Consider the following 14204-nt stretch of genomic DNA (forward strand, 5'->3'; position numbering starts at 1 on the left):
GGCTCTTGATTCATAACCAGCACAAACTGCAAAATAGATGGATAATTATGCAATTTTTAAAAAAAAATATTGAAAGGAAAAATCATTATGCTAAATTGATTAACAAAATCTGGAACGTTTGGATTGTTCTGGGGTTTCAATAGAAGAAAATCCAATGGGATCTCTGACTGTTTTTATGGGATGAACGATACAAGGCTGATGCACCTTGCCTCTCACCTTAGCAGTTCCCAGCACAATATGCCCTGCTGAGTGGCTATATGCAGGGGTAAAGCAACCTTGGCTCTTTTATGACTCGTGGACTTCAACTCCCAGAATTCCTGAGCCAACCATGCTGAGGGGAAAGGAAGAGGTTTCCAAGCTGAGCCATGCTGGCTCAGGAATTCTGGGAGTTGAAGTCCACGAGTCATAAAAGAGCCAAGGTTGCCTACCCCTGGGCTATAGAGTAGTTTTACTCTGGCTTCGAGAAGGAGGCAGGAGAAGAGAAATGGTTGCTCAGCCCTGGGCAAATAAATGGCTAAGAAAGAAGCTCAGAAGAGCCCCGTGTTGATCTTGCTGTGGGTAAAAAGGGGCAGTAAAAGTTTTGAACAGGCTTTCAAGATTCTGTTATGATACCTGCAGCAATAGGGTAACTTTCCTGGAATTCTTGTGCTGTCCATTTCTTGATTTTGCCTACCTTGAAGAGCTGGGACCATTTTCATTCTCCCACCATCTCCTTCCTCTGTGCCTTTACCCTGCTCTGACCCTCAGTCCCTGTTGCCACCAGAGACTGCTGCAGGCCTATCTCTGACATTGTATATTCCCTTCCCTTCTTTTCTTGTCCTGCCCTGGGCCTCCTTGGCTGCTACCAGCATTGCAATGTGTCATGTCCCACTAATTTACTCTCTGTTCTCTTTCATCCTATGTCTTCCCATAGCCCAGGGGTAGGCAACCTCAGTTCTTTTATGACTCGTGGACTTCAACTCCCAGAATTCCTGAGTTGAAGTCCATGAGTCATAAAAGAGCCGAGGTTGCCTACACCTGCCATAGCCACTATTGGTGTCCTTGGCTTCTTTCCACTCTTATCTCCCCTCAGAATTACTTCTGCTCAGAACAATTGAGTTTCATCCCCTATTGCTACAAAATAGTCCCATTTCATCCCGTGGATGGACTAGAACTCTCCAAATACGTCTTTCAGTTTAGCTATAGCTTGTTCAAAACCAACTTTCCCCCTGTATGGATAAGTCCAAACGCAGAACATTTAATGTGTCCCTTTGCATTTTAAACCAGAACAATTCCAAAAATGTTGACATTATCCAAAAATAATCTCCAATACCTTTTTTTAAAAAAATCAAATTCAGTAGGGAATATTTTGAGGCTGAAGTAGTCATAATGCAATTTGGTTGCACATTCTGAATGTGCTTCTCGCTAGTTTTCATAGGAAACCTAAGTTAAACTAAATGAATAAATAAATGTCATGTTATTTAAAGTAAGCTTATATCGGTTAACCAGTACAAGTTATTTAATCTTGTTATTACAAGGTCATATAATAGAAAATGATCTGCCTATAGTTGAATTTATAACCGGGAGATACATTCTTTCTTTAAAAAAAATCTGTCTAGGTTTTTTTTTATTTGTCATTTTCTGGCTTTCTGTAAAAAATACCAATTAAAGCACAATCTTTTCAAGCCATTGTTCATTGTTCTTTTAGGTGGAATGAGCTTAAAAAAACATGGCTTTGTGTTGATGTAAACTTATTCCATGCTTTATTTATTCATTCATATCTGTGCTGTATTTACTCCCTGCCTTTCCTTTGGGATGTTTTCCCTTGACTCACGTGCATGCGTATTTCATCATTTTCTTTTTCTCTGTCTGCTGTTCTGCCTTGGTTTCTGTTTGCCTCCTCCAAGCCATCAGAGGAGTTCTTGATTCTCCAGAACTCGATGGCATTCTGGGAGTGGGATCAGGGCCTGCCCCCTCCTTTACGGCCACCTAAAAAATCATTCTCTGAATGTTGCCTGGTACGTGCTGTTCTTTAATTTTTTCCTCCCCCCAAGAGCTGCTTCCTTAATCACGCTAGCCACTGCTGTTTTATCTGGTAGACCATCATTCACTCCTCTGTGGTCATTGAAAGTGTGGTTCTAATTGGGCAAGTTGTCCCCACAGCACCTGCTGGGTGGGTGTCCATGCATTACAGTAGGACATCTCAGGAAACCATCAGATTCATCTTCATGGGCTGGTGAAAAATGAAAACATAGATTTCAGTAGTGTAGTTATATGACTTTAGGCTCTAGTCTCACTAGGAAACCCTTTAGATACCTATGTTTTTTATTTTTAATTTTAATTCCATTTATATCCCGCCCTTCTCCGAAGACTCAGGGCGGCTTACAAGCTTAGCAGTAGCCTTCATTCTATGTATATGCCTGCTTATTAGGGCTTTCACACACACCCCAAGCGGCATTATTACAAAGTCAGCTTAATTGCCCCCAACAATCTGGGTCCTCATTTTACCTACCTCGGAAGGATGGAAGGCTGAGTCAACCTTGAGCCTGGTGGGAGGCGAACCTGCACTAATTGCAGGCAGCTATGTGTCTTACTTGGGAATATGCAAATGATTGTATATTTGAGAGACTGCATCTTTTGAGGATATCTACCTGTCCTGCTCTATTGGATAGGTTGGACTCGCTCTAGGTCACTCCATTCAGTGTCATCTGGCAGGACTAGAAGGTGGAGCCTCTTCCATAGCTTGAGTTATGGAGAGTCCCGACCTGTCTTGCCTTCTGAAGGGACATTAAGGTCATGGATCCAATCTGGGTCAGTCACTGGGACCAGAGGTTTAGTCTTCTGAGCTTTTGGACTCATACTGGAGCCCATCCTCACTATGGTCATGTTTTTTTCCCCTCAAGCATTGGGGTGTGATGGGAAGTGAGCTGAGTCTTTTTTCTTTTTTTTTTAGAGTACCATTATAGTGCCGATGGTAGGCTAGTATGGTATGTTTTAATCTTGGTGCTTTTCTTTATTTGTGCATTTGTTAGTTGCCTAGGGTTGTTTTACAAAATATAGATGGCATGCATTTTTTTTCCAGATAAAAACATGGCATATTTTTCATGGTAAAAATAAAACGGGCGTTTTAAACTGTGAGCCTGGCCAGACTAGTTTTCCATAACACACTCTGTTGCTCTCTCATGCACGCACATCTGCACAGACACACGAGTCTGTGTCATACTGATGAGCTCCAGCATGTTCTTAATTACCCTGATTATAATATCAGCTCTTTTTTGTTGTTGACTTCTCACCTGCTTCTATTGCAGCATCCTTGGTGATTATTTGATGGGCTTTGGGCCCCCAGAATTGGACAGCTGCATGTTCTCCAAAATCTATTCGTAGCTGCCTCACTAGCTAGAAATATTTTTACATCTAAATTTAATTAGATGTAGCCTGTAAAAGAGTCCATAAAGATAATATCACTGGGTGTTTACTCTCAATTATCCAATTAGAACCTTCCTTTGAATGGCCAGCACAAATTCCCTTCCTATTCCTTTTCTTTTTTCTTAATTTGTTCATTACAGTGTTCTCTCTTTTTCCCAGTTAGTTGCTGCTCAATATATTCAGAATAATTTTGGGGGCGGGGGCGAGGGGGGAGGGTGAAGAAGTAAACTATGGAATGCTGTTACAAAATTATGGATTATATAACATACCCTAAGCTTAGGAGGAAGATGGAAGTTTTGAGCTTTCCCAGTGTTGATCTTTACCATCCTTCATAAAGATTTCTGTACCACCCTACTTCAAATGATTTACGGCAGCATAGTATAGTAAAACAATAAAAAACCCTCATGAAACTGACATAAACATAGCACAGTAATCAACTCCAAAATTAACTCTAGATCTACTGTCTGCACCACAGCTCATTGGAACAATTTGATCTTAAAAACATTGCCCAACGTCAATATGTCAATGTATTCCATAATGTGGAGGCCACCACTGAGAAAGTGTCCTCTCTCTACCTCTTGTGAAGTGGAGACCCAGCAATCCTTCTTGGGATGAATGCTCAGATCTGGCTTATTCTGGTCAGGAGAAATACTTCTAAAGATACATCTATCTGACTATGTAGGACATTTAAAGGCAAAACCAACACTTTGGACAGGGGTTGGAAGCCTATTGGTAATCGATGCAGTAAATTGCACAAAGGTGTAACATTAAAGGTAAAGGTAAAGGTTCCCCCGCACATGCGTGCTAGTCGTTTCCGACTCTAGGGGCCGGTGCTCATCTCCGTTTCAAAGCCGAAGAGCCAGCGCTTGTCCGAGGACATCTCTGTGGTCATGTGGCCGGCATGTCTAGACGCCAAAGGCGCACGGAATGCTGTTACCTTCCCACCGTAATGGTCCCTATTTTTCTACTTGCATTTTTATGTGCTTTAGAACTGCTAGGTTGGCAGAAGCTGGGATGAGTAACAGGTGCTCACTCTGTTACACGGCACTCGGGATTCGACCTGCCAAACTGCCGACCTTCTGATCGACAAGCTCAGCATCCTAACCCACTGAGCCACCGTGTCCCTTGGTGTAACATTACTTACCTTGTAACTTCCTGTATTGGGATGTTCTTTTTTGGCCCCATTGCAGCTGGAGAGTCATTTTCAAGGGAGGTCCCGTGTAAAGCATATTGCAGTAGCTGAAACCTAAGGCGATGAGTACATGAATCACAGTTGTTAGGGCTTTCCAATCCCAGGAGATCTGCAATTGACATGCCAACTGAAGCCAGGTGAAAGCTTGCCCCCCATATGCACACACACAAAAAATCTATTTGCTATTTAACATTCTGTTACTGCAGATGAAATTGTTGTAAGCTGCTCAGAGTCACTTTTTGTGTGATGGGAGCCATATAAATTAGATTAATAAATCAATCCATGAAAATTGTAATATAGTTATAATTTTAGGGCAGGGAAGCCTTACAGGAGTTTCTGATAATCCCACAGTAGTGTTGTCCATTCCTCTGTGTTATGTGTGTATTTATTTATTTAGGAAAATACAGAGAGGAGGAATCAGCCATAAAGTTGATTCATGGTAGCAATGTACTTAATTCAACGATCAGAAGGGATGAAGGAAGCCAGGGAAACCTGAAGATTTCATGAAAAGATGTTTCTGATCTCCAGATGTATTTACTAAGGAAGAGGAGGTGGTTTGCTCTTTGAGAAATATCACAGGCTCAGCCTGGTCTGTGTGTTTCTCCAAGGCCAACCAGCAGAAAGATTGATTGATTGATTGATTGATTGATTGATTGATTGATTGATTAAATTTCTACACTATGTTTTGGTGTTCACTCATGTTCTCTTTTCTTACTGGATTAGAAATACATGCAAGAAGCAAGGACCCTGGGGAAAAATCTCAGACAGCCCAAACTCTCTGATCTTTCTCCTGCTGTAATTGCTCAGACAAATTGGAAATTTGTCGAAGGTTTACTCAAAGAATGTCGGATGAAGGTAAGTTTGTTACATGTACATGCAAAGACAGAACATCCACGCTATGAAGTTAGGGAGCCTCCCAACCCACAAATGCTTGTTGATTTTGCTATTCTGGGATTTTGAGTTGGAGAGCCTTCATAAATGGTCGTTGTCCTTCATTCTAGTGAGGGTCCCACTTTGTGGTTTACTTGGTATAACAATTCAACTAAACAATTCAGTTGAAATTCACACGGACAGAAATTAAAGCAAAATGTAATTGATTTATTGTTATCCAGTGTATCTTGAATGAATAGATTTGTATTGTCTGATATCATTTTTGGTGTGTGGGGGGGTGAGTTCCAAAATTTACATGTAAAATTACATTATAAGAGAGAACAGGATCATCCATAAAACCACAGAAAACTAGGCATTCAGAAAGTATAAAAGCAGAAAACATTCAAACTATTTAATTTTTTTTTTAGAATAACAAATGGATCGTTATTTCTGTTACCAAGAAAATAGCATCATGATTCCTAATGCATCTTCCTGTCGAGAGTTTTCTAAAGATAGGGTACTCCATTTAAAGTAGTTGCCTTTTGACATTTCAGAAATGTCAATCACTTGTTTGTTTGCAGACCAAGCGTATGTTAGTAGAGAAGATGGGTCACGAAGCCGTGGAACTTGGCCACGGAGAGGCCAACATCACAGGTCTAGAAGAGAATACACTAATTGCTAGTCTGTGTGATTTGCTGGAAAGAATTTGGAGCCATGGATTACAGGTCAAACAGGTTGGTGACTTGAAAATTCAGATATACTCGGCTTCTGTATTGCTTCCATATATTATTTTGCCTAAAATGTTCATTGCTGGATAGTTTGTCCCTCATCTTGGAAGAGGTTTGGAAATGTTTAAACAGCATGTCAACAGCCTCACAGTGAGAACAATTAATCAGTGTAATGCAGGGGTGTCAAACTCAATTTCATTGAGGGCCGCATCAGCATTGCGGTTGCCCTCAGGGGGCCGGGTGGGTATGGCCAGGGTGGGCGTGGCCTACTGGGTGGGTGTGGCTAGAGTGCGTATGGCCTACTGGGTGGGCGTGGCCAGCTCTACATCGTTCACATCAAGGGTGCCTATGGGGGCCTGAGCAGGAGTGGGACAGATCTGAGGGTCTCTGGCAGGAGGAGGGTCTCTGGGCCAGGGCCAAGGCAGTGGGGGCCGTTCCCTCACTGTTTCTAGGATGGCTTCGCGGGCCACATGAAACCATTTCGCGGGCCGGATCCAGCCCCCGGGCCTTGTGTTTGACATGTCTGGTGTAATGGCTTGCCTCTGGAAGTTGTGGGTGCTCCATCACAGGAGGTTTTCAAGAAGAGACTGGACAGCCATTTGTCCAGAAAGGTATAGGGGTCTCCTGCTTGAGCAAGGAGGTTGGACTAGAAGACCTCCAGTGTCCCTTCCAACCCTACTATTTATTCTGTGTTCTAATTATCTGTTTGTTCTTATGAAAAGGGGAAATCGGCATTGTGGTCCCATTTAATTCAGTACCAGGAAAGAGAAGAGAAGCAGGAGCAGCTTGCAGAATCTCCAGGTGAATATGACAGATATTGGCAGGGATAACATTGCAAGAACATTAGCAAAATTGTTAAGAGATAATAAAGGAGAAAATAAATGACAGCTTAGCCCTGGGAGAGGGTGGATGCAACAGAGACTCGAGGTTTTGTTTTTTTTCCAATCTTTTTTAACAATCGCTCCTTGGACTTGAAATACTGGATCTAAACCAGGGGTAGGCAACCTTGGCTCTTTTATGTCTCGTGGACTTCAACTCCCAGAATTCCTGAGCCAGCATGGCTCAGCTTGGAAACCTCTCCCTTTTCCCTCAGCATGGTTGGCTCAGGAATTCTGGGAGTTGAAGTCCACGAGTCATAAAAGAGCCAAGGTTGCCTACCCCTGATCTAAACCATCTGATTTCTACTCAGCAATAAAATTATATCTTTAGTGGTAGATGAATATTTACGTCCAAGGATGTAATATCTCAGATGGTCTTTCCATAGTTGCAGCATTTTAGTGTAATGTATGTAATGAAATTAAATATGCTATTCTTCTTGTAAGTCAGGATGAATAATGAATGATGATTTTAGTCAATCAAAGAAACTATGATTTAATAGCACAAATCAAAGATTTACCCTACTTCTTCTAGGTACAAATATCCATTTAAGCAGATTTGTTGGCATACATTTTTATTTCTAATGGTCTCTTTCACTCTCTGATTTGGAAGGTACAAATATTTGTCAGTTGTGAATGATAATGAGAGTTTGCGAGAGTAAAACAAAAGTGAAAATCTAAGGATTCAGTGGGATTATATGACTGGAGTGAAAGTAAAGTCTTTCTTTTATTCCAGTAAGGAAGGATGAAAATTATTTTCTCACTTGTTAAACTGTATAAATATTTAAGTCTTTTATCTGGTCAGAATGAATAACTCTACACAAACTTATTGACATCAGGGAATGTTCTTATTTTACCAATATGAAAAATGTAAAAGCCGATATCAGGTTATATGTTTAGATATAAGTTGTTGTTTTTTTTTTACTATTTTAGGATTGCATTCTTAGCTTTGCAAGTTTACATTAAGACTTTTCTCAAGTGTAAAAATACTTTGGAATAAATTTAGTTTGGTGCCAACCTTTGGCTTGCCCCATCTATCACAAAAGCTAAACTTAATTGGTGCTGGGTAGTATGTGAATGAAGTTCATCTAGAACAGGAAAATTGACTGGGATGTCAAAAAGCATCATGGAACAAGGCAATGACAACCTTCTTCTGTACTGATATTAAAAAAAACAACTACATGGTTTTTGATGATCCCCCTTAAACATCCAGACTTGGATTAAATTAAAGGGGCAGCCAATTGCCATAGACAAATAGGACATTCTTTCTGTGTCTTAATTCAGGTGGATTTCTCAAAGAGGTTTAATATTTTAGTAGATTTCTGTACTGAGCATGTTACTAATAAATTAATGAATCTTCTCCTCACTACCACTCCACAGTTGCTGTTGGACCAGAAAGAAGGAAATCTGACACAGGTCTTATGTTACCTATTCTAAGAGTTTCACTTATCAGTGATATGAGGTAAGGCATTTAATTCCTAAAACATGGTTTTTAAAGATTTATGCTTCAAATGAAAAAAAGACACGAGAGCTTTCTGACTGTCAGGCACAGTTTACCGTGGAGAAGTTTGAGTCTGAATAAAAATAATATGGGAAAGAAGTGAGATAGGATTTCCTCCTTTCAGAAAATGTGTAAATTGGACAGGTACCAGTCTGTGGCATGCCAGCAGCCGGTTTGCACAAACAAGCAAAGCCCCATCCGTGGGATGCAGGCAGCACACAAAACCACGCACTCTCTGGTCCGCAGAGAAATCTCTCTCCACAGAATCGGTCCCTGGTGCCCAAAAGGTTGAGGACCTCTGTGTTAGACTACGCTGGGATAACAATTCAAATCTCCAGTTAATCATATAGCACACCTAGGCCTTTCATCAGATCTCTGTTAGTGTAGTTTATCCCACTGGAATAAAAAGAAACAGGATGCATGTTGCTTGTAGCACCTTGAAAGAAGATGGGACTGTCTTATCATTATTGTTACAGGTAGTTCTTGATTTAGGACTGGTCACTTAACAGCCATTAAAAATTATGGCAGGGCCAGAACAGAGTACTTAATAGCCCATAAAGTAATTCTCGCCATCATAAAACCTGCCAACCCCTTTAGTCACGTGATTGCATTTTAGGTCCTTGGCAACCAGCTTGACTTAAAAACCAGCTGCAGAGTCCTGCAGTCATGTGACCACAATTTTCAAACGTTGCCAGTTTTCAGCATTACGTGTTTTTTTTTGCCAGCTTCTGATAAAAACATCCATTTAGAAGAGTGGGTTTGCACTTACAACGAGGTGTTTGCTTAACAGTTTAATGACTGCAACTGTTCACTCAAACGGCCAAACAAAAATGTTGTGAAATCAGATCCAGTCACGTGGGTGCCTCGACTTATGACCATAACAACTTATGACCATAAATCTGGTCCCTATTGTGGTTATAAGTTGAGGACTCGCTGCATCAACATCCCAAATCAACCTACTTCAGAATGAATGGACTCCTGAGCTGCTTTCCAACTGCTTCAACATGCTGCAAGTTGTTTCCAGTTAACACCTCTAAATGAATTACATCACCTCCCCAGTGTTTCTTTGGGTATTTTCTGAGTCTTTTGTGGTTAACTGCTACCAATCAAGGATTGTTTTTGCTCACTGTTGGATCTGTTTATTACGTAATATGTCTAGCCCATTGTCATTACTGGAGGCCTACCTGCTTCGTTGTGCTGCACACTCCTGTCTGATTGTGGATGTGGATGTTTCTTAATGTATACATTTTGCATGTGTGCATGAGTGCACGTTGGGATTTTTATTCTATGTAAGTATTTTGAGCTATAAAAACTATTCAGTTCATTTGAAAGTCCAGACTTCATATCTTCTTTGTCTAAAGCAATGTTCAGTTTGTATCTGCTGCAAGAAGCCTAAGAGAAAATGAGAATAGAGGTTAATAATTTCTAGCCATCCTTTTCTTTGCTAAATGGTGATTTGTCACTTTTTCACTGTTGGAGTGGAAATTGAATGCACTGCAAATGAGTTACAGTTCCCAAAGAAGAATAATTATCTCTTTTTTTAAAAAAAATGTCTGGCAGCAAGATTTCTTCTCCCTCCCAAAAGCAAGATGAAACAGAGATGAACCAAGGAGAAACAATTTGTAGGCAGGGCCTGGAGTATCAAGAACTACAACAATTACATGTAGTCCTTGAGTCACGACAGTAATTGGGGCCAGAATTGTCATCGCTAAGCAACGTAATCATAAAACTCAGCGTCATGTGACCTCATGACTTAGTGATAGCAATTCCAGCATCCCTTAATGGGGATCATTAAGCAGGAAGAGGCTTAATCACGAGCTGGGCCCCCAAGCACCTGGATCATGACCATGTGACCACAAGGATGCTGCGATGGCCAGAACCTTTGAGCACCACTTGTCCATTTTTTCAGTGCTGCTATAACTTTGAATGGTCACTGAAGAAATGGACGTAGGCCAGAGATTATCTTTATAGTCTAGGACATGTTTTGCTTATGTATGCATTTACGCACTCGTGCCTTGATATACATTCACTTTGTTTTGCTGCATCTCTTGTGAAGCCAGGATGTGGCCAATAATAGATCTCAAATTCATTTTTTGATAACCAGTAGTTACATGCTGTGCAAACATGAAATGTAAATGTTGTTTTACCCCCAACTTGCATTGGCTTGTTCCAGTTACTATCCCTTTAACTATCTGCTCATAACAGGTAATGGATACAGGATTGCTACCTAACATTCCTCAGTCCTACTATTCAAGGCCAAATGTAGGTCCTTGAGTTGTAATCCCATGGGTTCAATCATATTATTCCTAATGCTAGACCTAATTGGTTAGACAAAACCCAGTTGCTGCATTTTTAGTCATTGTTTTCATACCAGCTATCAACGTCAACAAAAAGAGAATCAGGGAAGCTGATTACAGGTAACCCTTGAGTTGCAACCAGTCTTCAGCATTACGCAGCTCTCCCAAATGCTACTTGTGACCCAGATCCAAAGTTATGATGGTTATGTGACTGCACTTCAGGTGTCCAGCTACTAGCCTACATTTACTGCCAAGCTCAATTACAGTTGTAAGTCAAGGACTACTTCTAATTGCCAAGTTCTATCAGAATGCACATATGCGCTGGTTTCAACCATCTTGCATCCAAGCTAACAACCTGCCTCCAGAAACTGTGAATGCTCCAACACTGGAAGTTTTTAAGAAGAGACTGGACAACGATTTGTCTGACATGGTATAGGGTTTCCTGCTTGAGCAGGGGGTTGGACTAGAAGACCTCCAAGGTCCCTTCCAACCCTATTATTGTTATTGTAATGCATAGGATGGAATATTTAAAGCATCCTTGCAAAAAGCCTGAACATTATTATTCCTTCTCAGATTGTACCACCCTATCGAGCTGCAGAATAATAAAGCTTATCATTTGCTGGGTCTGATCTGCTTCCCTGCCTCATTGCTTTGAGCATATTTATGCTTACAGTAGAGGAAGCAGAGGCCAGGCTGAGGCTATGTTTCTCTTGGGTGCTGCTAATATTACTTATTCTCCTGTTGTTGCTCGCTTGCTTCCATTTTCCTTAGTAGTGTCAGGAAAATGATTGATATCACCAAAGCTGTGCTTTAAATGGAACTCATCATCAATGATGGAGGAGTGGGAAATTTCAGCTTTGATGTTGTTGTTGTTGTTGTTAGTTGCGAAGTCGTGTCCGACCCATCGCGACCCTATGGACAATGTTCCTCCAGGCTTTCCTGTCCTCTACCATCTTCTGGAGTCCATTTAAGCTCACGCCTACTGCTTCAGTGACTCCATCCAGCCACCTCATTCTCTGTCGTCCCCTTCTTCTATTGCCCTCAATCTTTCCCAGCATTAGGCTCTTCTCCAGTGAGTCCTTCCTCCTCATTAGGTGGCCAAAGTATTTGAGTTTTAGCTTCAGGATCTGGCCTTCTAAAGAGCAGTCAGGGTTGATCTCCTCTAGGACTGACCGGTTTGATCGCCTTGCAGTCCAAGGGACTCGCAGGAGTCTTCTCCAGCACCAGAGTTCAAAGGCCTCAATTCTTTTGCGCTCAGCCTTTCTTATGGTCCAACTTTCACTGCCATACATTGCAACTGGGAAGACCATAGCCTTGACTATACGCACTTTTGTTGACAGGGTGATGTCTCTGCTTTTTAGTGTGCTGTCTAGATTTGCCATGGCTTTCCTCCCGAGGAGCAAGCGTCTTTTAATTTCTTGACTACAGTCCCCATCTGCAGTGATCTTGGAGCCCAGGAAAATAAAATCTGTCACTACCTCCATTTCTTCCCCATCTATTTGCCAGGAATTGAGAGGGCCGGATGCCATGATCTTGGTTTTCTTAATGTTTAGTTTCAACCCAACTTTTGCACTCTCCTTCTTCACTCGCAACAAGAGACTCTTCAGTTCCTCTTCACTTTCTGCCATTAGAGTGGTATCATCTGCATATCTTAGGTTGTTGATATTTCTTCCAGCAATCTTAATTCCAACTTTTGATTCATCTAGCCCTGCCTTTCTCATGATGTGCTCTGCATATAAGTTAAATAGGCAAGGCGAAAGTATACAGCCTTGCCGGACTCCTTTCCCAATTTTGAACCAATCAGTGGTTCCGTGTCCAGTTCTCACTGTTGCTTCTTGGCCCGCATATAGGTTTCTCAAGAGACAAATAAGATGTTCTGGTACTCCCATCTCTTTAAGAACTTGCCACAGTTTGTTATGATCCACACAATCAAAGGCTTTAGCATAGTCAATGAAGCAGAAGTAGATGTTTTTCTGGAACTCTCTAGCTTTCTCCATGATCCAGCGTATGTTGGCTATTTGATCTCTAGTTCCTCTGCCTCTTCGAAATCCTGCCTGTACTTCTGGTAGTTCTCTATCCACATACTGCTGGAGTCTAGCTTGTAGGATTTTAAGCATAACTTTACTAGCATGAGAAATGAGTGCAATGGTGCGATAGTTTGAACATTCTTTGGCACTGCCTTTCTTTGGAATTGGAATGTAAACTGATCTTTTCCAATCCTGTGGCCACTGTTGAGTTTTCCAAATTTGCTGGCAAATTGAGTGTAGCACTTTTACTGCATCGTCTTTTAAGATTTTGAATAGCTCAGCTGGAATACTGTCACCTCCACTAGCTTTGTTGTTGCTCAGCTTTTCTAAGGCCCACTTCACTTCACATTCTAGGATGTCTGGCTCGAGGTCAGTGACCTCATTGTGATTATCAGGGACATTAAGCTCATTCTTGTATAGTTCTTCTGTGTAATTTTGCCATCTCTTCTTAATCTCTTCTGCCTCTGTTAGGTCCCTGCCATTTTGGTCCTTTATCATGCCCATTTTTGCATTGAACGTTCCCTTCATCTCCCCAATTTTCTTGAAAAGATCTCTGGTCCTCCCTATTCTATTGTTTTCTTCTATTTCTTTGCACTGTTCATTTAAGAAGGCATTCTTATCTCTTCTAGCTATTCTCTGGAATTCTGCATTCAATTGGGCGTATCTTTCTTTTTCTCTCTTGCCTTTTGCTTCCCTCCTTTCCTCAGCTATTTGCAAAGCTTCCTCAGACAGCCATTTTGCTTTCTTGCATTTCTTTTTCTTTGGGATGGTTTTGGTTGCTACCTCTTGTACAATGTTGCGAACCTCTGTCCATAGTTCTTCAGGCATCCTGTCTATCAGATCTAATTCCTTAAATCTATTTGTCACCTCTACTGTATATTCAATGGGGATATGATTTAATTCATACCTGATTGGCCTGGTGCTTTTCCCTACTTTCTTCAGTTTAAGCCTAAACTTTGCAACGAGAAGCTCATGGTCTGAGCCACAGTCAGCTCCTGGTCTTGTTTTTACTGACTGTATAGAGCTTCTCCATCTTTGGCTGCAGAGCATATAGTCAATCTGATTTCTGTGTTGACCGTCTGGTGATGTCCATGTGTAGAGCCGTCTCTTGGGTTGTTGGAAAAGAGTGTTTGCTATGACCATCGTATTCTCTTGACAAAATTCTATCAGCCTGTGCCCTGCTTCATTTTGTACTCCAAGGCCAAACTTGCCTGTTATTCCGGTTATCTTTTGGCTTCCTACTTTAGCATTCCAATCCCCCATGATGATAAGGACATCATTTTTTGGTGTTAGTTCTATAAGGTGCTGT

The 14204-nt window shown here is 41.3% G+C and overlaps 1 protein-coding gene across 3 annotated transcripts in view; it reads left to right on the top strand.

Moving 5' to 3' along the window:
- The window catches only part of DENND5B (DENN domain containing 5B), a 127324-nt gene that overhangs the window by 87761 nt on the left and 25359 nt on the right, over nucleotides 1–14204 (top strand). For 2 of the 3 annotated variants that reach the window (XM_081331427.1, XM_081331428.1), the window contains 4 exons: nucleotides 5321–5452; nucleotides 6049–6201; nucleotides 6918–6996; nucleotides 8451–8532. In XM_081331427.1, coding sequence (XP_081187553.1) covers nucleotides 5321–5452; nucleotides 6049–6201; nucleotides 6918–6996; nucleotides 8451–8532 — 446 coding nt within the window. Of the gene's footprint in view, nucleotides 1–1886; nucleotides 1998–5320; nucleotides 5453–6048; nucleotides 6202–6917; nucleotides 6997–8450; nucleotides 8533–14204 lie in introns of all 3 variants that reach the window. The other variant, XM_081331429.1, reaches the window with a different exon arrangement.

The sequence above is a fragment of the Vipera berus genome (genome assembly GCF_964194415.1).
Source record: "Vipera berus genome assembly, chromosome: 6".
NCBI classification, from domain to species: Eukaryota; Metazoa; Chordata; class Lepidosauria; order Squamata; family Viperidae; genus Vipera; species Vipera berus.